Genomic DNA, 23,902 nt, shown 5'->3' with positions numbered 1-23,902 from the left:
TAATGTGGAAGCTATGTGGTCAACCTTGAAATCGACCCTTCATGAGGCAACTATCCGCTACATAAAATCGGTAACCAAACAACAAAGGAAAAAGAAACCCCAATGGTTCACAGATGAGGTCTCGTACCTAGTCAAGGAGAAGAAAAAAGCATTTCTCTCATACAAACGCACCGGGGAAAAAGAAGCTAACATTGAATACAGGACAAAGTCTGCAGCGGTCAAAACAGCAGTCAGGGAGGCCAAACTTCGAACGGAAGAAACTCTAGCGAAGAACATTAAGAAAGGGGACAAATCTTTCTTCAGATACATTAGCGACAGGAAAAAGAACGCAAATGGGATAGTACGCCTTAGAACGCCAGACGGGAATTATGCGGAAACAGATTCCGATAAAGCTAAAATACTGAATGATTACTTCTGTTCAGTCTTTACATGCAAGGCACCGGGACACGGGCCACAGCTGGAAGCAAAGCAAAGCATGGAAGACCCATTTCAGAATTTTGAGTTCACACCAGCTGATGTTTACAGAGAACTGTCAGGACTCAAGATGAACAAAGCCATGGGACCGGACAATTTGCACCCAAGAGTGCTCAGAGAGCTATGCGATATTTTGGCGGAACCGTTAGCCGTGCTCTTCAATCTCTCCCTGAGAACGGGGAGAGTCCCCCTGGACTGGAAAACTGCCAACGTTGTTCCTCTGCACAAGAAGGGTTGCAGAGCGGAGGCTGCAAATTACAGACCAGTGAGTCTCACATCAATAGTGTGTAAACTCATGGAAACCCTACTTAAAGGCAAACTGGACACAATACTGGATGAGGGTAATCTGAGGGATCCCTGCCAACATGGATTCACTAGGGGCAGGTCATGCTAGTCCAATCTTATCAGCTTCTTTGACTGGGTGACAGGAAAGCTGGACTTGTGAGAGTCTCTGGACATAGTGTACTTGGATTTCAGTAAAGCCTTTGACAGTGTCCCACACCGTAGACTATTAAACAAGATGAAATCAATGGGGTTAGGTGAGAAACTAATTGCATGGGTCAAGGAGTGGCTGAGTGGAAGACTTCAGAGGGTGGTGGTCAATGGCACCCTCTCTGAGACATCGGAAGTGACTAGCGGAGTGCCGCAGGGCTCAGTCCTGGGACCATCCCTTTTCAACATATTCATAAGGGACTTGACCCGAGGGCTTCAGGGTAAAGTAGCACTGTTTGCCGACGACGCCAAACTGTGTAATATAGTAGGTGAAAGCAATCTCAAAGATAGTATGATGCAGGATCTGATCACATTGGAAAACTGGTCCTCAACATGGCAGCTGGGCTTCAACGCTAAGAAGTGTAAGGTCATGCATCTCGATAGCAGAAATCCATGCAGAACATACACCTTGAATTGAGAAATACTAGCTAAGACTTCAGAAGAACGGGACTTGGGAGTGATCATCAGCGCAGACATGAAGGCTGCCAAACAAGTAGAGAAGGCCTCATCCAAGGCAAGACAAATGATGGGATGTATCAATAGAAGCTTCGTCAGCCGCAAACCTGAAGTCATAATGCCACTCTACAGAACCATGGTGAGACCTCATCTGGAATACTGTGTGCAATTCTGGAGGCCACATTACCGGAAAGATGTGCTTCGAGCTGAGTCGGTCCAGCGGATGGCCACTAGGATGGTCGCTGGACTCAAGGGTCTGTCATACGAAGAAAGACTGGGCAAGCTGCAGCTCTATACCCTAGAGGAGCGCAGGGAAAGGGGTGACATGATCGAGACATTCAAGTACGTCACAGGTCGTGTAGAGGTGGAAAACGATATATTCTTTCCCAAGGGACCCTCGGTCACAAGGGGGCACCCGCTCAAACTCAGAGGAGGGAAATTTAGTGGTGACATCAGGAAGTATTTCTTCACAGAAAGGGTGTTAGATCACTGGAACAAACTTCCGGTGCAGGTGATCAAGGCCACCAGTATGCTCGACTTTAAGAATAAATGGGACATCCACGTGGGATCCCTACGACGGTCGAGTTAAGGAACTAAGTCATTAGCACTCAGACTTAATAGGGTGGGTAAATGGAGTGGGCAGACTTGATGGGCTGTGGCCCTTTTCTGCCGTCATCTTTCTATGTTTCTATGTTTCTATTAGAGCAGTGAACAAGTCCCCATCCCCTAAAATATGTATGTCCTTTGTCCAACCTGGTTCCCCTCTGTACGTGATAACATGTTAGCCTCACCTTGTACTTAGATCCATTGCCTACGCAAGCTGTACATTTCTCCTTGATGATCATTTCATAGCCTTCAATATTGTACCTAGGTTCCCTCTGTTTTCTGTAACCCCACTGATCCTTCTGTTACCCCGCTCTCTGAAACTGTGTTTGCTCCACTGTTACCCACCCTGAGCTTTCTGGGAAGGCAGGAAATAAATCTAAATAAATAAGCCCTGTAATAACAATACATTTGTGGACACTTAAAGGGAAATTCTATAAAGGGTGCCTAAAGTTAGGCCTCTTAGGTGCCTAACTATCCCCCCTCCTTTTACTAAGTCATGGTTAGTGGTATAGTAAGGAGGGTGTGGGGGGGTGCAGTCTGCCACGGGCGTGGTCTTATTAAGGGCACAGCAGCACACCTTCTCCTCTGCCCCCCCCCCTCACCCACTCCTCTCCTTCACGCGTGCGCCCCCTGCCTTCCATCATACTTTTTTGGTATGCTCTCTGATATCACTTCCGGTACCCGCGCCTAGTAAATGATGTCAAAGGGGGGTATGGGGAAAGGGAAGGGGGGGCGTGCGCGCAGTGGGATGGAGGCAAGGAAGAGGCACCATCGCCCTGGGCACCGCTCAACCTTACTACGACCCTGGTCACGGTAGAGGTTTCTGTGGAGGCTCAGAGCACTAAGGCCCAAATTCCTTAACCAGCGCCTAATGTTAGGCACCTATTTCGGAGGCGCCCAGCTAGATAGGCGTCTATCTAAATTGATTAACAAGCCCAATTAAGCTTTTTAATCAGCAATAATTGAAACTTAGGCGCCTATCAAGAAAGAGCGATTCAGCAATAAGGCACCTCTAAAAATTTAGGTGGTCTTCAAAAAATTAGGTGCTATGCACATTAGGCTTGGGCGTAGCTACGTGTTAAGCGCCTTATTGCTGAATCACTGCTCTTAAGCGTGCTTAAGCGCTCGCATGGCTGCCTAACTTTTAGTTGTGCCTAGAGCTGGCCTATTTCTTGGGCGCCTCCAAGATAGGTGCCACTCAGCGTGATTCATTAAACAGCACCCAATTTTACTTGAATCGCGCTGAACAGTGCCTAACTTTTGGGCGCTTCTTATAGAATTTGCCCTTAAACGCTCCGACACTGCTCCAAAGCTCTTAGAATTCCTATAAGCGTCAGAGCGATTAGCGCATCGGGCTGCAATAGAAACTTCTATCACAGCTCAGTAAAAGTGGAACTTAATTAACAAAATGCCCTTAATAGGCTCAATAACCAGAAAAAAAATTAATTATGCGATAGGCGCCTATGTGATTCTATTAAAGATGCCAATCGCATGACACTTAGTGGCACCTAACACATAAGAGGGCATTTTTATGGGCGGAGTGTGACTTAGGCGCCACTAAGCGCGATTCTCCAAAAACTTAGGCGCCTGAAATGTAGGCCTTCAAAACCCTCACCTACATTTCAGTGCCAACGTTTTTACATAGGCACGGCAAGCTGCGATTCTGTAAATGGCGCCTAAGTGTGATTGACATGTGGCCGGTGCCTATTTTTTAAGCGCCATTTATAGGATCAGCCCCTTAGCTTAAAAATTATTTTCTTTCACATATAAATGTAATTTTCCTGTGATTTAAGAATGAGAAGCAAGCACATTTTCCTTTACCTTAATGTTGCAGGCCTGTTCCATTAGTTTTCTGGCATTCTCTTCTGCTCTGTATCTCTTGGGCAGCTGAACGCGGAAAAATTTCAAGGCCCCTTCAAAATCAGCCTGTAACAGGTCCTCTTTTGAAGTCTGGAATGAAGCCAAAAGCAGGATTAGTGCATTTGTTTGTTCTTAGTTGAGGGTTCTAGTGACTGTATAAGCCTAAGAGAAAATAACAATTATTCTAAGATGTGCCAGCCCCATGAACTTTCAACATACAAAGAATATGTGGCATTGAACATTTATTCAATTTATATACTTTGCATCTGTAGGAAACATTCATTCAGCAATATTTGCAGGAAATTTTGCTGGCACTTTTTTTTTTTTTTTAATGGCGCAGTGGTTAAAGCTACAACCTCAGCATCCTGAGGTTGTGATTTCAGCCTCAGCACCCTGAGGTTGCTCCTTGTGACCCTGGGCAAGTCCCTTAATCCCCCCATTGCCCCAGGTACATTAAATAGATTGTGAGTTCACCAGGACAGACAGTGTTAAATGCTTGAACATAAGAACATAAGCAATGCCTCTGCTGGGTCAGACCTGAGGTCCATCGTGCCCAGCAGTCCGCTCACGCGGCGGCCCAACAGGTCCAGGACCTGTGCAGTAATCCTCTATCTATACCCCGGTATAGAAAATCGAATAAATACAGTGTTCCCCCGCGAATTCGCAGTTTGCGAATCACAGACTCGCTCATTCGCGGTCTGCTCCGACCGCCTCTTCCTGTAGTAAAGTCAGGCTACACCAGGGGTCTCAAAGTCCCTCCTTGAGGGCCGCAATCCAGTCGGGTTTTCAGGATTTACCTAATGAATGTGCATGAGATCTATGTGCATGCACTGCTTTCAATGCATATTCAATGCATATTCAAAAACAAGGGTACTCAATTTCCGGGGCACTGACTTCGCACGCATGGGAGATTTCGTCTATCAGACGCTGCAGGTTCAAGAAGTAACTACTAATGTGGAGGCTATGTGGTCAACCTTGAAATCGATCCTTCATGAGGCAACTATCCGCTACATAAAATCGGTAACCAAACAACAAAGAAAAAAGAAACCCCAATGGTTCACAAATGAGGTATCGTGCCTCGTCAAGGAGAAGAAAAGAGCATTTCTCTCATACAAACGCACGGGGGAAAAAGAAGCAAACATTGAATACAGGAAAAAGTCTGCAGCAGTCAAAACAGCAGTCAGGGAGGCCAAAATTCGTATGGAAGAAACTCTAGCAAAGAACATCAAGAAAGGGGACAAATCCTTCTTCAGATACATTAGCGACAGGAAAAAGAACGCAAACGGGATAGTACGCCTTAGAACACCAGACGGGAATTATGTAGAAACAGACTCCGATAAAGCCAAACTACTGAATGATTACTTCTGTTCAGTCTTTACCTGCGAAGCACCAGGGCACGGGCCTCGGCTAGCAGCAAAGCAAGGCATGGAAGACCCATTTCAGAAGTTTGAGTTCACACCAGCTGATATTTACAAAGAACTGTCAAGACTCAAGGTGAACAAAGCCATGGGACCGGACAATCTGCACCCAAGAGTGCTCAGAGAGCTATGCGATATTTTGGCGGAACCATTAGCAATACTCTTCAATCTCTCCCTAAGCATGGGGAGAGTCCCCCTGGACTGGAAAACTGCCAACGTGGTTCCTCTGCACAAAAAGGGTTGCAGAGCGGAGGCCGCAAATTACAGACCAGTAAGTCTCACATCGATAGTGTGTAAACTCATGGAAACTCTACTTAAAGAGAAATTAGACGCAATATTGGATGATGGGAATCTGAGGGATCCCTGTCAACATGGATTCACTAAGGGCAGGTCATGCCAGTCCAATCTCATCAGCTTCTTTGATTGGGTGACAGGAAAGCTGGACTCGGGAGAGTCTCTGGACATAGTATACTTGGATTTCAGTAAAGCTTTTGACAGTGTCCCACACCGTAGACTATTAAACAAGATGAAATCGATGGGGTTAGGTGAGAAACTAACGGCGTGGGTCAACGATTGGCTGAGTGGAAGACTTCAGAAAGTGGTGGTCAATGGCACCCTCTCTGAGACATCGGAGGTGACTCAGTCCTGGGACCATCCCTTTTTAACATATTCATAAGGGACTTGACCCGAGGGCTTCAGGGTAAAGTAGCGCTGTTCGCCGACGACGCCAAACTGTGTAATATAGTGGGTGGAAGCAATCCCACGGATGGTATGACGCAGGATCTGATCAAGTTGGAAAAATGGTCCACGACATGGCAGCTGGGCTTCAACGCTAAAAAGTGTAAGGTCATGCATCTCGGCAGCAGAAATCCATGCAGAACATACACCTTGAATGGAGAAACACTAGCTAAGACTTCAGAGGAACGGGACTTGGGAGTGATCATCAGTGCAGACATGAAGGCTGCCAAACAGGTGGAGAAGGCCTCATCCAAGGCGAGGCAAATGATGGGATGTATCAATAGAAGCTTCGTCAGCCGCAAACCTGAAGTCATAATGCCACTGTATAGAACCATGGTGAGACCTCATCTGGAGTACTGTGTGCAATTCTGGAGGCCACATTACCGTAAAGATGTGCTTCGAACTGAGTCGGTCCAGCGAATGGCCACTAGGAAGGTCTCTGGACTCAAGGGTCTCTCATACGAGGAAAGACTGGGCAAATTGCAGCTGTACTCTCTAGAAGAGCGCAGGGAAAGGGGCGACATGATTGAGACTTTTAAGTACGTCACAGGTCGTGTCGAGGTAGAAAACGATATATTCCTTCCCAAGGGACCCTCGGTCACAAGGGGGCACCCGCTCAAACTCAGGGGAGGGAAATTTAGAGGTGACATCAGGAAGTATTTCTTCACAGAAAGAGTGGTGGATCACTGGAACAAACTTCCGACGCAGGTAATCAAGGCCACAAGCGTGCTCGACTTTAAGAATAAATGGGACATCCACGTGGGATCCCTACGTGGGTCGAGCAGCACTCAGACTTAATGGGGTGGGTCAGTAGAGTGGGCAGACTTGATGGGCTGTAGCCCTTTTCTGCCGTCACCTTTCTATGTTTCTATGTTTCTATTAGGGAAATCCTTAAAACCCGACTGGATTGCGGCCCTCAAGGAGGGACTTTGAGATCCCTGGGCTACACCAATCAGGAGCTGTGTGTCAAAGCAGCTCCTGATTGGTGTAGCCTGACTTTACCACAGGAAGAGGCGGTTGGAGCAGAGCGCGAGTGATTTTCTTCACCCGCCGGCGCTTTAGCAGTCCTCTCCTGCCTCTTGACAGAGTTTTTTGAAATTCGCATGGGTTTCTGGAACAGAACCCCCGCAAATTTCGGGGGACTACTGTAAATACTGTAAATAAATAAGGGTTCATAGGCTATCTGAAAATTAGCTACACTCTCCCCAGGTGCAGGGGTGAGCACCATACATACTGAGGTGAGAAACACACTATAAGAGAACGCAAATGACAGCAATATCAGTGGCAGGTCCAAAGTTATGGAATTGCTTGCCTGGCTATCTGAGGCTATGTAGGGATGTTAAATCTTTTAGGAGAGATCTGAAAACTCATTTGTTTGTGCAAGCTTTTTGGTAGAGTTAAGGGTTGAAATAGATTTGTGCAGATAGTTTGGTGGAAGAGTTTATGGGATTTGTAACTGCCGTCATCAAAGTGAAGTGCAATTTATGTTTGTTTTCTTGTAATCCACTTAGGATCAAAGCGGAATAGAATTTTTTTTTTTTTTTTAAAAGAGAAGTAATAGGGGGGGGGGGGAGTTATCAATGTGAGCTAGTGTTAATTTGTGTTATTTTACTACAAGTTGGGTCATTTTTGTCCAGAGTCCGATTTTATGTAATGAGACCCTGTGCTAAAGTAACCCTAAATAAACCGAATGCAGGCTAATAAATGCACGCTCTCATTTTGCAATTATCTGCATTTTAGCATTTAAAGGAAAAATGCTTTAAATATAACTGCAGCCTTTGTGTACAGTAGTTTGTAATGAAACTCTTCAAAGGCCCAGGGGTCTAGCTTTAAACACATTTTAAAAAAATCCTAGGTCAAAAACATTCTAATCCCCTCCATGGACAGGGGAAGCGGAAGCTTTAATGAAAATTATATGATGGTAGCAAGCTGGCAATGCTCCTAGAACATGTTTTTTAATTCAATGGAGTCTTCCTTCTTGAATTACTATCTGAGCATCTGGATTTTGCTTGTGCTGCTGGTTATGAATGGGGATTACTGAATGAAACTGGCAGATTCAGTACTGTAATTACGCGGGGAAAAAATGTTTATGTTTATGTTTTTTAAAAACTTTCTATACTGCATAACAGCCTATAAAAGGATCCAAGCTGTGTACAATATATAATACATATTCATCAAGAAAGGAACTCCATTTAAAATAGGATAGAAAAGAGTAAAAGTTAAAGTTAAAAAATACTGAGGGCTCCTTTTACAAAGTTGCGCAAGCGGATTTAGCGCACGCGCTAGACGCTAATACCATCATTGAGCTGGCATTTGTTCTAGCTGCGTAGCACGGGTTTAGCTTTGTTGCTCTCCTCATAAATCACTCCATTTATCAGTTCCAACTTTGTATTTCCCCTTCTTAAATAGTGTCCAGATCATCCACATTAATCAAGCGCGACACGATTCTGCGTTTCGCCGATAGGCGTCTTCAGGAGCTTAATCTGGTCACAGCTCCATTTCATTAACCAAACTATAATACACAATAACAAAACTCAGCCACCCGTCAAATATCACAATAGCATAATCAACTTTCTTACAAAAATTTATAATCAACATTACCTTGATATTCATTATACATAGAATATAAAAGTAGCTCACATGGTCAGGGTATCCAAACCAGGATCACATCACCAGCCTCAAGCTGAAGAAAGATTTCTGTTTACTACCCTCATTTCCTGCCATCTATTTATTCACTGAAGACCAATAGGAGTATAAACAATTAATTAATATGCTCTTCAAAATGGAATTATCAAAATACCAGCATATATCTTGTAAAATATACAAAATATCCAAAAATAAAATTTCCTATAATGTTAAATAGATACCCCCTCTTTTATGAAACCGCGCTAGTAGTTTCTAGCGTGGGGAGCCGCGCTGAATGGCCCGCGCTGCTCCCGATGCGACTCTCTGTGCTAAAAACCGCTAGCATGGTTTCTTAGAAGAGGGGGGATAATGTGAAAAGTGCTCAGGGCCCTTTGTATCCCGCACATACAGTGCCGCTAAGAGAACAAGTTTGGGACCAACTTGTACCGTCCCGGTACAGAAATGTTGCTACAACAGCTACTTCAACTTCTATCTCTGCTACCTTAATTGATAAAATTGAAAAATAGTAGTACTTACCTTGTATTTGAACTAACTGATCTTGTTCATTCAGTGGAACTATGTAGCGGCCGGCAGGCAATTTTTCTTTTTTTGTATCTTTTCTATTGTGCTTCAAAGTGGTTTTTTGCGTGCTCGTAAGATATGCATAACTTGACTGCTCCTCTACTCAGACCCAAGTTTCACCCGAGAGTGGCTTCCTCAGGAGGAGATTAAATTGAGCAGAAGCTCCCGAGGGCATTCTCTTCTGTGTTTTTGCTGTCGGCAAGGATTAGAAATGAATTGAGATTTCCGCCTCTTGCTGCGAGGTATAGCAGAAAAGGGCAATTGATACACTTGTTCTCTCCAAATATTTTTTTCGTCTAAATCAGGGGTGTCCAACCTTTTGGCTTCCCTGGGCCGCATTGGCTGAAAAAAATGTTTCTGGGGCCACACAAACACGCAAACGCTGCAGCAAGACAGAGGAGGGAGCCGGCAAGATGGTAAACACCCGGGGACAGCAGAGAAAAACATTGCATCGCTCTTGACCGGGGCCGCACAAAGTACATCATGGGGCCACATGCGGTTCTTGGGCCGCAGGTTGGACACCCCTGGTCTAAATTAAAGAATAAGGGCTCCTTTTACAGAGGTGTGCTAGTGGTTTTAGCACACGCTTAGCACATGCACTAAAAACGCTCGCGCACCTTAGTAAAAGGAGCCCTAAGACTTGGTGCTGGAATGACGCAGCATTATCTCCTTGTCAGACTCATTAGGCATTTTATAATTCAATTGCAAGAATTTACAAGAACATTATAAGTACATGTGAGATCATTCAGCTCACTGTGCTGCCTTTTACATCCATTAGAGGCTCTAGATCAGACACTGCCTTGTACTGCTCTCTGAGGACCACTTATACTAGAACTTTAGGTAGGAGAATGACATTACTCAGCCCCAATTTCCTAAAGGAAGCAAACTCTGCTGTAAACATCATACTCCTGTCAGTTTAGCAGGAAAAGAAGCAAACCAATTGACAGGAAAATAAGGAATACATGGAGCTGATTTCTTTTAAAACCCTTATTTTTAAACACTGATCTTTGGGGTGGCTTATCTACCAGTTTTAAAACTTGTATAGGCATTTTTTGCAGCCTATACACTGGGGCGGCCTATTTGTGGGGAAATACGGTAAGTGCTGATATTCAGGGAAAGATGCTCAAAAGTTTACCCTGCAAGCAAGGCTGGTGGTACTCGTATCCAGTCCAGCTTGCACGTTAGTTCAGCCTCTGATGCACAAAAGGGTTCTTGGTGGCTTTTACCATTCACGGAAGCAGCCACCGAGAATCCTATGCAAATGCATTACAAGGAGGAGTATTAAAATGAGCACCCCGTGAAAAGCACAGCACGGAACGCCTACCTTTTAGCGTGCAAACATTTGGAGCCTAGGTAGCATGAAGGTAGGAGCATTTTGCTTGAATTTAAAGTCTGTAAGAGGGGCCGCATGCATGTTTTATATGTGTGTGTGCTGTGCCTAACAGCTGTACCTAACAGTCATATCTAAAATTGTTGAGGAGCTCATGATTTTAAAAAAAAAAAAAAGAGAGAGAGAGAGAGATTCCCAAATTTGCCTTAGAAACAGAGGCTTCAGCAGCAGCCTGAAGAAAATTGTTTTGCCCCTCTCTCTGCTGCTTGCCTCGTTTGGAGTTTCGAGCTTGTGTGCAGATGCTAAGCATGTTCATCTCGCTTTTACTGCTGATCCTCAACACAAACATTGTGCTTATAATTTTTAAGCTGTTTCAGTTGAGCATCGCCCGGTAAAATAAAAATTGCTGTGCAACCCTGTGTTTTATACCAGTTTGAATCTGCCCCTTAGTACTTAATGTAATGTAATGTAATTTATTTCTTATATACCGCTACATCCGTTAGGTTCTAAGCGGTTTGAAGAAAATATACATTAAGATTATAAATGAGAAGTAAGAAGGTACTTAAAAAATTCCCTTACTGTCCCGAAGGCTCACAATCTAACTAAAGTACCTGGAAATTAATAAAGAAGAGAAAATAAAGATGGTTGAAAAAAGAAAAATTCTATGTGAATTTATAGGATGGAAATTAAACTGACAGTGAAGAACTGTATGAAAAATACATATGGAATTCAGTTAGAGAGGGTAGGTTACAATCTATTTATGGTATTTGTTTAATTGGAAGGTGTTAAGGTGGGTAATTTGGGGGAAGGTTATCTGAAGGTAGGTGAATCTTCTGGAGGTAAAAGAGGAGGGGTTAAGATATTTGGATGAATTTTTTGAAAAGCAGGGTTTTGATTTCTTTTCTGAATGTTTTGAAGTTGTCTGATATTGTCATAAGATTGGAGATGGAATGGTTGATTTTTGCTGCTTGTGTTGCTAGAAGATTGTCAAACATTTTCTTGCGTTGTGTGCCTTTGAGTGGGGGGAAGGCGAAAGGGTTCGATGTTCTTCTGTGTCTTGAGGTGGAGATTTGGTTTAAGCGGTTATTTAGATAGGAGGGGGAAGAGCCGTGTAATGCTTAACCGCTCAGTAATTCCAGATAAGCGATTTTATCAAATTTTCTGAAACTTGAACTTGAAACTTAAATTAAGCGGCCAAAATCAGACCGCCTAAAACACAGGGTTGTCTTTATATGATGCCACTTAGGTGGTTAAGTGCTGAATATCGCACTTAATGGATTAAGAGATAGCTGGTCACATAAATCCAGATATTTATTACTGGTGCAAGGACCTGGCCTGACATTGAATAATGGGGAACAAAGCCAAAAAATTTGGGCACTGAATATTAGGGCTCACAACTACTGGTCGAATATTTACCCCCCTATGTATAATTAGATTGTACATATACCCCCTCTTCTACGAAACCGCGCTAGCGTTTTTTAGAGCAGAGAGCCGTGCTGAATGGCCCACGCAGCTCCTGATACTCATAGGAACTCAATAAGCGTCGGGAGCAGCGCAGGCCATTCAGCAAGGCTCTCTGCGCTAAAAAAACACTAGCGCGGTTTCGTAGAAGAGGGGGATACTTCAATGTACCAGTGCTGAATGTTAACAGCTTCTACACATAACTTACACATAAAAGATCATGAACAGGGTGTTACACATATAGGGCTTCTTTTACAAAGGTGCATTAGGGCCTTAACGCGCGGAATAGCGCGCGCTACAATGCCCCACGTGCTCGCCGCTACCGCCTCCTCTTGAGCAGGTGGTAGTTTTCGGCTACCGCACGCTATAGTGCGCGCTAATCCAGTACGTGTGCTAAAAACGCTAGCGCACCTTTGTAAAAGGAGCCCATACTGTATGTTATATATTTGGTTCGGACAAGTTATACCTAATTTTGCACGTCCTAGTCAAATGTATGGAGGTGGATTTTATAAAGGTTTATGGAGGCGGATTTTATAAAGGACGTACAAATCATACCCAAGACATCCAGATTAGGATGTCTCAAATTCTGCTGCTTTAGAACAGGGCCTGCTGACAGAAATACATACATGGTGAACAGATGTTTATGCGCCATTTATGTGCTGCAGGATAATCCATTTTAGAATCATAAACATTTAAAATATGAATGGATCAACATAGGCACATAAGCAATAAACATTTATGGGATGACAGATATACATTTATGTTATGAAACAGTGACACAAACATTACGAGGGGGTGCTGAAAAGTTCTCAGCCCAACCAAATTCCGAAATTCTGAGCATTATTTTGCCATTGTGGCTGAAATGAGTTTTATTTTATTTTCGCAAAGTGCCAATTTGCAGAATCATAACGCTATGTTTTGACATTGTTTCAGATCATTGATTGAACCGAGCTCTACGAACGTGGAGATGATGCGGTATACAAACCTAAGGATTAGATTAGATTAGATTAGATTAAGAAGAAGTGTGGAATTTTCAAGTGTGGAACTCCGAGCCCTCATAGAAGAAAACTCCCAATAAAATCCATGAATGTATGTTGCAAACATTGAGTGACAAATGCCCATCATACTCCACAGGAAAGAAGTGGTGTGCAAAGGGTTCAGCATGGAGATTTTGAGACTGAAAATGCAGCAAGGGAGGTCTGGGAGGCCTCAAACAGTGTCAACTCTGGAAATTGTTGACCACGTCCATAGCCTGATTCTGGCAGATCGGCAAATATCGGCTAAAACACTGAGATACTACAGATATCCAGGGAACGTGTTGGGTGTATAATCCACGAGCAGCTGGGTATGCAAAAAGCTGTCATCCAAGTGGGTGCCCAAATGTCTGAATGCTGATGAGAAACGATGTCGAATGGACACTTCCAAGCTGATTTTGCAGCATTTTTAGTGAGTTGGTGCCAACTTTTGGAACGACTAGTTACGTTTGATGAAAAAAGGTTACACCACTATTATCCTAAGACAAAACAACAGTCCATGCAATGGTGGCACACAAGTTCTCCAAGGCCAAGGAAATTCAAGGCCCAAAAGTCAGCAGGAAAGGTCATGGCCACAGTGTTTTGCTATCAGGAAGCAGTTACATTGGCTTCCTGTACAACAGAGTCCTCAATATAAAGTGCTCTCGATTGTACATCAGGTTTTATATCATACAGCCCCTGGATATTTTTGAGATTTGTTGGAGTTGTATTGTCCAAGAAGGGAATTAAGATCTGCACAGGATATGAGATTGTCAATGTATGAAATTGTGATACATACCAGGGTCGGGAATTCTATGTTTTCAATAGTAGGGGTGAAATTTTGGAACTCATTGACAGGTCAGTTACAATTATGTAAACCTAGGGATACTTAAGAAACTTTTGAAGACACAGTTATTTGTCAACATATTTATGTGAACAAAAATACAGTATTTCTGTGATACTTTTAAAAACGCATGATGATTTACTTCCTCTTTTATGAACACATAGCACAGGTTTTAGGTCCGATGCTCATAGAATTCCTACTTATCAGATCTTGCTCTATTTGACTATTTTCTGTTTCCAAACCTTAAAGAGAGATTGATAAGGTGAAAATGTTCGAGTGATTTGGAGGCAATTGCAGCAGCAGAGCAGAATTTCAGAGACCAAACATAAGAGTATGTTGAACTTAGGGGTGAATATGTGGAATAACTTGAAAGTTTCATGGCTCCACGCCATTCCCTTTTTGGTTGGACTGAGAACTTTTTAGCACCCTTTTGTAATTTTGCCAGAACACAAATGTTTGTGTCAGCATTTTAGAAATAATCCCAATAAGATGGTTATTTCTTCAATATTAATCTAACTTGGAATCACATATAGCTCATAAATATTTCTTATTCCAAGTAATAAATGTCTTTTGTTATATGTTTCAACCACTCTTAATAGCTATAAGTTTCATAATTTTACTGAAGCTTTGGTCCTAAGAAACACCACTCATCGCTCAAATATTTATCATAGCGATAAGCTTGACGTGTTGTCTCCTCACAGGCCCACTATTTTATCCTAATTGGATTTCATTATTTAAAGTGCAATAGTTTCAAAGTACTTAAAAAGTGCCTTAAAGTGCTATTAATCAAATACTTTTACATATCTCAGGTTAATATTCAGCCAGTGGCAACAAGCTTCTTTTCTTTTTTTTTTTTAAGTCTGACCATTTCCCACCAAGTTAGACCCTCATTTATTTTTTTCAATTTTCTATATCGTTCTCCCAGAGGAGCTCAGAATGGTTTACATGAATTTATTCAGGTACTCACGCATTTTTCTCTGTCTGTCCCGGTGGGCTCACAACCTATCTAATGTACCTGGGGCAATGGGGGAGATTAAGTGACTTGCTCAAGGTCACAAGGAGCAGTGTGGGTTTGAACCCACAAACTCAGGGTGCCGAGGCTATAGCTTTAACCACTGTGCCACACTCTCCCCTATGTTCAACGCTGAGCAATTTCCAGGCACCAGCATAATGTAGCTCAGAAAATTAGGCATGTACAGCTAATATTCAGTGATGCACCTGCATAACTAACCAGGCAAAGTTGAGACTGTTATTTAAGCAGCCCTATTTGCCCAGTTAGCAGTCCTGTTTGCCCAGCTGGGCACTGCCTGATAATGAATACTGCCAGGACCTGCATAACTTCTAAGACCACCCTAACCCTGCATATGTCAAAGGGAATATTCAATAGTAGTGCTATTGAGTATCCCACAGTGACATTTAACTGTGACAGAGCCTGGTTTTACTTTCGGTGGCAGGGGAGTTGCATCAATCACCGAGGGATAAAGGAGGCAACCTCACCTAATATTTCACATAGAGTGCTGCTCAATAGGCAAACAGGTGCAAGTCCTAACATCCATCTTTTTAGACACTGATGTGCATGCATTCCCCTTCTGAAATGAAGAATATATGTTTATTTTTTAGGTCCACCCTAATCCTGTCCAGAACATGTTCTCTTCCCATATACATATTTTGGAGTTTTAGGAATGTCTATTCTGGATTTCTACAATCAAGATTTAAAAATTTATGCAATATAAACATCTAAATGCTGCTTGCTGCAGGTTTCTGGGTCTCACTGGGTCTTGCCAGCCATCATGCTGTTGCTTTCTTCAGGGTATGCTGTGAGGTCTGCAGTTTGTCTTTATATAGTAGGCCCTCAAACTCGATTGATTGGGACTAGAAGTGAATGAGGCAGGAAAGTCCATTGGTCACCAATTTGAATTTTGGTGGGAAAGTCAGTTGGTCTCTCTTTCCCATATCATGGAAAAGTCTCTCAATAGTTTAAAAAGAAGTTCTCCTTGAGAAACTGGATTATATGTTCTCTCAGGGTTTCCGCAGCTGGCATCATGTTTGGTGCCAGCTGTGGAAACCCTGAAAGAACATCTAAATGCTGGTTAATAGACATCTAAAACCAGAACAGTGCTTCTGAAATAAATACCATAATCTATACATATGGGGGCTGAATATTAGCATATTTGAGCCCCACCCTAAACACCCCAACCACCTTTTCTACTCTACATATAACATCACATGGGTACCTGAATATAGCTGTATTATGGCAGTTATTTTAGAAACCCTATACAATTTGTATGTGCAAATATTTGTATTTACATGTGTATTTCAAATACACAAAGCAAGCCCAATTTTAGAATGCCAGTATTTGCACATGTAAATCATATAAATGTGTGCAAATGCCAAGGGAACGCAATTTGGATGAGTTTTGAGTGAGATTAGCACAGGCCCAAAAATAAACATGTTCCCATTTCAGAAGGGGAATGCATGTTTGTGAATTCCTGAGACTATACAGCAGAAACAAAAATATTTGCTCAACACCAACAATAACTCACAGAACTGAGCAAAATTAATCGACACCAAATCATTTTGATATGAATAAGATGTGAGAAGCAAGGACCTCAGATACCCAGGCACTAGAATCAACCTAATGTCTTTACTGGGGTACTGTATCTTATCATTGGCCCAAAAAATCTTATAATCTCTGCCCAAACATCAAAAATTATTAGCAAAATCTTTTTGTTTTGTTTTTTTTAAGAATTCTGATATTAATGTCAGATATGATACCTACTTGCAGGATATATAACTATTCTTATTGTTATGGGCAGTGACATACTGGAAGGATTTAGGGCAGATCTGCTCTTTAATCCCATCCCCACCCCCGTATATTCCCCTCACAAAATCAATAGTGCTGTGTGTTGTGGGCTCAGTAGCTAAGTCAGTGAACACAGACATGTAGACTTGTAAAATAACAGACAAACATGTCTATTTCTCGATGCTTATCCATTTATTTTCTGAAATACCTGTCTAAGGGCCACCATTTAAACATGTTTGTTACCGTGTTGCCCTGTGGATGTGTCAGATGTTGACAATTAGAAAATGGGTCCTGTAGCCAGCACATATGTCCATTCCTGCATGTAGTTTAAAATTTGCCTTCACACGTATAATGCCCTTGATTTTTTTTTAAAGACACAAGACCTAATATCTAAATACTTTTTGAATACTGACCTGCTAATACTTTATATAATGACAAAGTCCCTTCATAGTTAATTCTAATAAAGACAAAAGTTCTGCTATGCAAATTTATAAACTAGGTTGTAAAAGTAGTTGCATAAGACCCTCTTCAGCTTGATGGCATGGATTTTCCGCATGTTTCTAAAATAAAAACTGCAAAGCAGAAACAAGCTGTCTGGAGAACCAAATTGCTGTAAGTAAAAAGGATAATTACTTGTCCTCCAAAGAGAGCATTTAAAAAAAAAAAAATTCACACTCATTTTATTTTCCTTTAACATAAGATATCATCATCCTATCCAAATCATTTTGGGCTCCTTTTACAAAGGTGCGCTAGCGTTTTTAGCGCATGCACCGGATTAGCGTGTGCTATTCCGCGCGTTAAGGCCCTAACGCACCTTTGTAAAAGGAGCCCTTTGTGTCTACAGTGGTATTGGACTCCCCCGTAATTGCACGGGTTCTTAGTTTCAGCTAAAAGGCCCAGAAAAAAGCACCCTCAGATCACAAGCTTAGGCCCCGCCTGATCTTAGCTAGTCCATAAAGAATTCATGCATGTGAGTCATGCATCAATGTGAACATGTGTACAGTTAGAGAAAACACCAGTTTCTATAAAAAGGTTTTCACAGAATCACAATATTATCACTTCACTGGCTAGGAGGAAAATCTAAGAATATAAAAGATTCTGAATTCAGTCAAGAAACCATTCACTTATGTGCACGGAAGGCTTTTTCCACAATCTGACCTGGGCCAAAGGTAGTGTAATAGCACAGCCTCACTTCCTCTTACAGAACTTGTGTTTAAAAGGGGAGAAAAAGCTAAGTCCGCATAATCTTTGGACATTGCCTAGATTAATTGTTTCAATTTATGTCTGGCACAGTTTAATGAATAAGCAGGTCAGATGTCTGTATATTGGCTTCTGGTTGTTAAATACACACACATACACACATTGAACCCGATTCCAGTGCATAGGAGCATTGCCAGCTACCAATTTCCCAGGGAGTTTTCAGATTTTATGTATCAGGAGGGCAGAACAGTATTACCATGCTCTGCTATCTGAAACATGCTCTGCGATTTAAACACCCATCACCACAGCATCAGATCTCCCACTTAAAGGGCTCACAGGAGATTGACCGTATTACATCTCATTGCCCAAAGCATTCGCATTAGCCATGAAATTCTTTGACAGAACATTCCAACATTAGTAACAAGGTAAGAATAAAGTGTAGTGAAAGTGATCTCACCGCCAAAAGCCGTGGCACAAACAATCGATGCCCCATGCCCAGGAGCTCCAGCACTCGGCATGCATACTCATTCACCAGCTTGCTCCTCTCGTCGTGCATATCCTGAGACTTTTTGATAGGGGGTGCGAGCTTGGCAGCTGGCCTTGAGCAGGGGAGCCCTTCTTCCATGAGCAGTAAGCAGCAGGTCTCCAGAATGAGGAGCTCTATCCCGTAACCACAAAGCTCAATAACTGCAAGGTGGCAGGAACCAGCGTTGAGGGGGATGAGACCGGGGGGGGGGGGGGGAGATGTTTTCCCAAAGCAAGCAGGTGGCTAGAATCTAGAGCGAGGGATGGCAGCTGATGCCTTGGGAAGTGAGAAGCATCGCTATTAAGAAATCACAAAAACAATTCCACATGAGCCTTTGGGATCCGGAGAATCATGCAACTGAAAAGATTTCAAGTAGTAGGGGGGGGGGCAAAAAATGAAACAGTTGTTCAGGACAGAAGACAGACGAGCACAGCTCTGGCAGCAGGGCCCAGTTTAAGTGTGTCTGTGCATGTGAGCAGACAACAGCAGCAGCAGTAGGCAGAAAGTCAGGCCAGCTGTGGAGCTGCAGGGAGAAAACGATGAGCTCATTGCAATCTCTGATGCGTGACAAGCACCGCTACTGCTGCTGCCTATTGCTGTGAATCGGTAATGAAGGGGCAGGAGAAAGTGGGGGGGAAGTTGAAAGGAGGAGGTGAATGAACATGCAGGGAGCGTCTCAAGAGAGAATGCTGTAATAAGAAGCCAATAGCAAGCTGGTAGATGGATGCATTCCCCCCCCCCATCACCCCCAACCTAATCCCCACCCATTTTTACTCCACCTTCAATCAATGGGTGTGCTGGCGAAAAACAGCCCACAAATCTATGAGCTTGCTTCCTCTTAGCATCATATGTAGAGAGGAAATCAGATCTGACAGACATATAGACTGCCAGCCAGCTGCCCATTATACGTCTACACTTCAATAGCCACATATTTAGATCCATGTCCGTCTCTGCAGCAGCACGTTATGGCTCATTTTGAAGGACTTACTGTGGTAGTACATTGAGAGGTGCAAAAATGCAATCAGCTCTTGAGAAGCTGATTTTAGAAAGATCCTACAGTCTAATGGTCTGATATGCTAAAGGGATTTCCTGTTTTCCACCTGTGGGGGGGAAAATACTTGGAACCCAGGACATTAGCTATGGCCCATATGGTTCTCAGTTCTCTGCTTTTATAGTATATCTGCTATAACAACAAGAATTTTTAGATAGATAAGTTTGTTGTAACAAAATGTTGGCTGTAGTAATGGTGTTCAATAAGATGCAGGTAATCCACTGTACAATATCTGGGTCAGAGAAGCAATAATGTGCAAAGACTTAAGTAGTATCTGCTTACTTGTCACAACTTTCTGCATTTGTAGAATAGGCAAAGCTAAGGAATTGTCTTAGTTTAGGTTACTTACTAGCTATGTACATAACTCTTTACATTTGCACATTTAGGGGCTGATTCTATAAACAGGTGTCCCGATTGAAGGCAGCAGTAGGCGTCCTACCACTGGCTGGAAGTCAACTGAGATGCATGTTTATTTAAAAAAAAAAACAAACGTGAGGCAGGCTGCCTACACTGTACGCATTTGTCACTGTAGGGAGATGCCTGGGAACACTTAAGCTCACCCAAGACTGGGTATGGGTGTGGTTTCACCCAGTAGTGGCCTTGGGTGAGCTTAAGCAGCCCTAGGAATTTTCCTAGGGCCACAACAGATGACTGAAATAACTAAAACTAGACGCGGCCAGCCAAAATGATCGTGTCAAGGGAATCCCCAATCAGCTGAGCTGGCAGAGTCCTGCCGGCTCAGCTGTTCAGGGGAAAATACTCCTGCCGTGATCAGCTAAGTGGCTGAAACAAGGAACCCCCTGACATCAGCAGGAGGGATGCCCATTCCCTGTTGCTGGAACTTCTGACTCCCCCCTCCCCTTGTGAAGTCCCCCAGCAGGAGGGATGCCCACTCTTTTCTGCCAGAACCCCTCTGGGACTTCTAACCCCCCCTTCCAACTTGTGACACCCCCTCCAGACTTGCCAGACACTCCCCCCGCCTCTAGACCCTGAAGTGCACACCCCAAAGCCCCCCTGACAACTCCCACATACCTTTGTAGGTGAAAGTCCGGCCAGAAGGATGCTTACTTCTTCCAGCCGGCAGGCCTGCCTCTTCAAAATGACGAGCCTTCCCCTTCCCGGTGCATCCTGGGATGTAATGGGCATGGTCTAAGACTCCAATTGGGTGATTCTGTACAGGACGTTGGTGTGCTATTCTCAGCCACTTAGGTGGCTGCTGAGACCGGCATCCTATACAGAATCTGCCTGCTATGATCCACTTTTGATTCACCACCATCGTTCATAACTAAACATCTGAGAATTTTAAAAATACTATTGATCCACCCAATCAACTGTAAGTACCAATGTTACATTAGTAAATATTTATTTACTAGTCTTTAAGCCCGTTACATTAACGGGTGCTAGAATAGATGTATGTGTGTCTTTCTTTCTTTCTTTCTCTCTTTCCCCTTGGCCGCTTTCTGTCTCTCTCTTTCCTCGGCTGTCAACCATCACCCCTTGCCTGTTCCACCTGTCCAGCAGTAGGCCTTCTCCTTTCCTTTTACCTCCCCCTGTCCAGCAGCACTCCTTATCTGCTCCCTCTGTCCCTCTTCCCTGCTCCCCCTATCCAGCAGCACTTCTTACCTGCTCCCCTGTTCCTCTTCCCTGCTCCCCTGACCCTCTTCCCTGCTCCCCCTGGCCAACAGCACTCCTTACTTTCTCCCCCTGACCCTCTTCCCTACTCCCTCTGTTCAGCAGCATTCCTTACCTGCTCCCCCTGTCCAGCATGCGGCTCCTCTTCTTTAAAACAGCCTACCGGCTGTAACAAACCTCGCAGGCCGCTCTGAGGCACGGTTGACATGGCCACTGTATGGTTGGGTTTTTTTACTGTCTCTCTGTCTTTTTAATTGGTTACTGTATGTTTTTCCCATCTATCTCCTTGGCTGTTGTTTGTCATTTGTTTCCTGTGTCTCTCTCTGTCCTTAGTGTTTTGTTATTTTTTTCAATCTGTCTCTTTAGCCCCCTGTCCTTCTGTGCGTGTCTGTGTGTCTCTCTCTCCTTGTCCTCTGTGTTTTGTAATTTTTTCATTCTGTCTCTTTAGCCCCCTGTCCTTCTGTGAGTGTCTGTGTGTCTCTGTCCTTGTGCACTGTTGTTGTTTTTTTTTTTTAAATCTCTGTTTATTTCCTGATCCCCTCTGTTTCCATGGCAACCCTGAGATTGTGGCCCACGGCATAGACGCTCGCCGCCTCCCCCCTCTCTCCTGGCGCTTGCAGTCCTGTCCCAGTGGAGTAGCGGGGGATCCGCCGTTTTTGCAGCGTTAGATCCGTTGCTTTGGTCAGCCGTCTAAGCCCTGTGTGCATCATCGGCCTGGAGGAGCCGATCGGGGTGGTGCTCCCGTCCCCGCCGTCCATGCGTGCCGTGCGTTAGGCCACCAGTCCCGCCTCCTTTTTCTTCAGTTTGTATCTCCCTCTTCCGCTTCTCCAACCCCCTGCCAGTCCAGCGCGTCTCTCCCCGTCTCCTCCCTGTGCGCGCACGGTCGCTCTCAGGCCTCCGCACCCCACCATCCTAATATCAAACTCATACCTGAGGCCGGCCACCACCACCACTTCCTCAGCTCGCTCGGCTTCGATACCCCGTCCCCTCTGACACGCCAGGGGCGCGCATGCGCACTCTTATTTTCGCGACGGGATCAGGGAACATGTTTTTTTAGTGCGCATGCGCGGCCTATCATTTTATTATATTAGATTTTAAAAAATGTATATACCCACCTCTTGGCAGAAGCCATTCAAGATGGTTTAGAAATATAAAACAAATAACAATAAATACAAAACACACACATACAAATTAAAATAAGTAAAAGCGCAACTATCAGCATAACATTGTGCTATTCTGGGCTTGTCTTATTGCGCTACAACCTCACTGTCTCTGAGAAGTGAACCTAGGACCAAAGTAGAGAGTTGCGCGGGGACAGAAATCCCACCCGTCCCTGCCAAAATCCCCTCCGTCCCCGCCCGTCCCTATAAACTTCAGAAATAATTATGCTACTGAATTAAAGGCTCTGGTAGAGACCCATTTACAAATAAGCAAAGAGACTTTATTAATTTGGAAATATTAATTGGGAAGAATACATACTTTGTAAACGGGTTTCTACCAGAGCCTCTAATGTAAATATAAAATAGAAATACTCAGATGATGAGAACCCCCAAGCTTCAGCTGAGGACTTCCTTTGCAGTTGGCCAGGGGTCCCTTTTGCCAAGCTTAGCAGGCAGCAGTAGCATCCCTGAGTCACAGATGCTGGCACCTCAGTGGCTCATGGATGCTGCCAGCGACTGCTGCGCTTGGTGGAGGGGAGTTCTGGCCATCTCTAGAGGAGGTCCTCTGCTGGCAGTGCTTGGGGATCCCCACCAGTCACAGCAAGGGTCAACAAGTACTTCAACACTGTAGAAATAAAACCAGAAATGCATTTCCTTTTCTTTTGAACACAATATAAAGACATCTGCTATATATATTTCCCAAAGCTAACATATTTTAGTCAATAAATTCTGTTTTTTACCTTTTGTTGTCTGGAGACTTATTTTGCCATAAAGTTGGTCCCAGTTTCTTTTTTCCACTTTCCCATCTTCTGTAAATTCTTCTGTTGCTGTCCATTGGTTCCTCCTATCATGGTCCAGCATTTATCCCTTTCTCATCTTTCGTGCCTGCCCACCAGCCCCATGCCCAACATTTCTCCTTCTATCACCCCTCTTCAGCACCATGCCACATCTCTCCCTCCATTCTCTTCATCACTGTGTCCAACATTCCTCCCTCTTGCATCCATTTCAATCTGTCCCACTGTTCCCTTTCCACCACAATATTTCTCCCTCTCATCTGTACCTCCCTCCCTATGACCAAAAATTCTCCTTTCTTCCATTCCCGTGTACACAACCATCTCTTTCCCTCCCTTCCTCTCTCCCAAGTTCATGCCATCTGTGTCCAAAAACGCATTCCCTCCCCCACCTCAACATCTCTTTCCCTCCCTTCCTCCATCCTCTTTCCCAAGTTCTTGCTTTGTGTCCAAAAACGCACTCCCTCCCCCACCTCAGCATCTCTTTCCCAAGTTCATGCCTTGTGTCCAAAAACGCACTCCCTCCCCCCTTTTGTGTTCCACCTCCCAGCCCTCATCTGCAAGCAAATTACCAGCAAAATGGAGCTTGAGCCGCGAGGCTCGTCTTCTATTTCCTGCCTGCACTGCCCCAGCACACATAGCCGACCGGAAGTCTTCCCCGATGTCAGCGCTGACGTCGGAGGGAGGGAGGGCTTTGCTTAAGGCTTTGCTTAAGCCCTCCCTCCGACGTCAGCGCTGACATCGTGGAAGACTTCCGGTTGGCTGTGTGCTGCGGCAGGGCAGGTAGGAAAACGAAGACGAGCTTCGCGGCTCGAGTTGCATCGAACCCCGCAAGATCCC

At 44.0% G+C, this 23,902-nt stretch overlaps 1 protein-coding gene across 4 annotated transcripts in view; it reads right to left on the bottom strand.

The window, feature by feature from the left end:
* Positions 1–23,902, bottom strand: part of RABGAP1L (RAB GTPase activating protein 1 like) — a 978,589-nt gene that overhangs the window by 220,350 nt on the left and 734,337 nt on the right. For 3 of the 4 annotated variants that reach the window (XM_033916610.1, XM_033916611.1, XM_033916612.1), the window contains exon 20: positions 3,850–3,978. In XM_033916610.1, coding sequence (XP_033772501.1) covers positions 3,850–3,978 — 129 coding nt within the window. Of the gene's footprint in view, positions 1–3,849; positions 3,979–18,359; positions 18,528–23,902 lie in introns of those variants that run through there. The other variant, XM_033916613.1, reaches the window with a different exon arrangement.

This window comes from Geotrypetes seraphini, chromosome 12 (genome assembly GCF_902459505.1).
Source record: "Geotrypetes seraphini chromosome 12, aGeoSer1.1, whole genome shotgun sequence".
NCBI lineage: Eukaryota > Metazoa > Chordata > Amphibia > Gymnophiona > Dermophiidae > Geotrypetes > Geotrypetes seraphini.
This window is presented reverse-complemented; position numbering and strand designations above follow the sequence as displayed.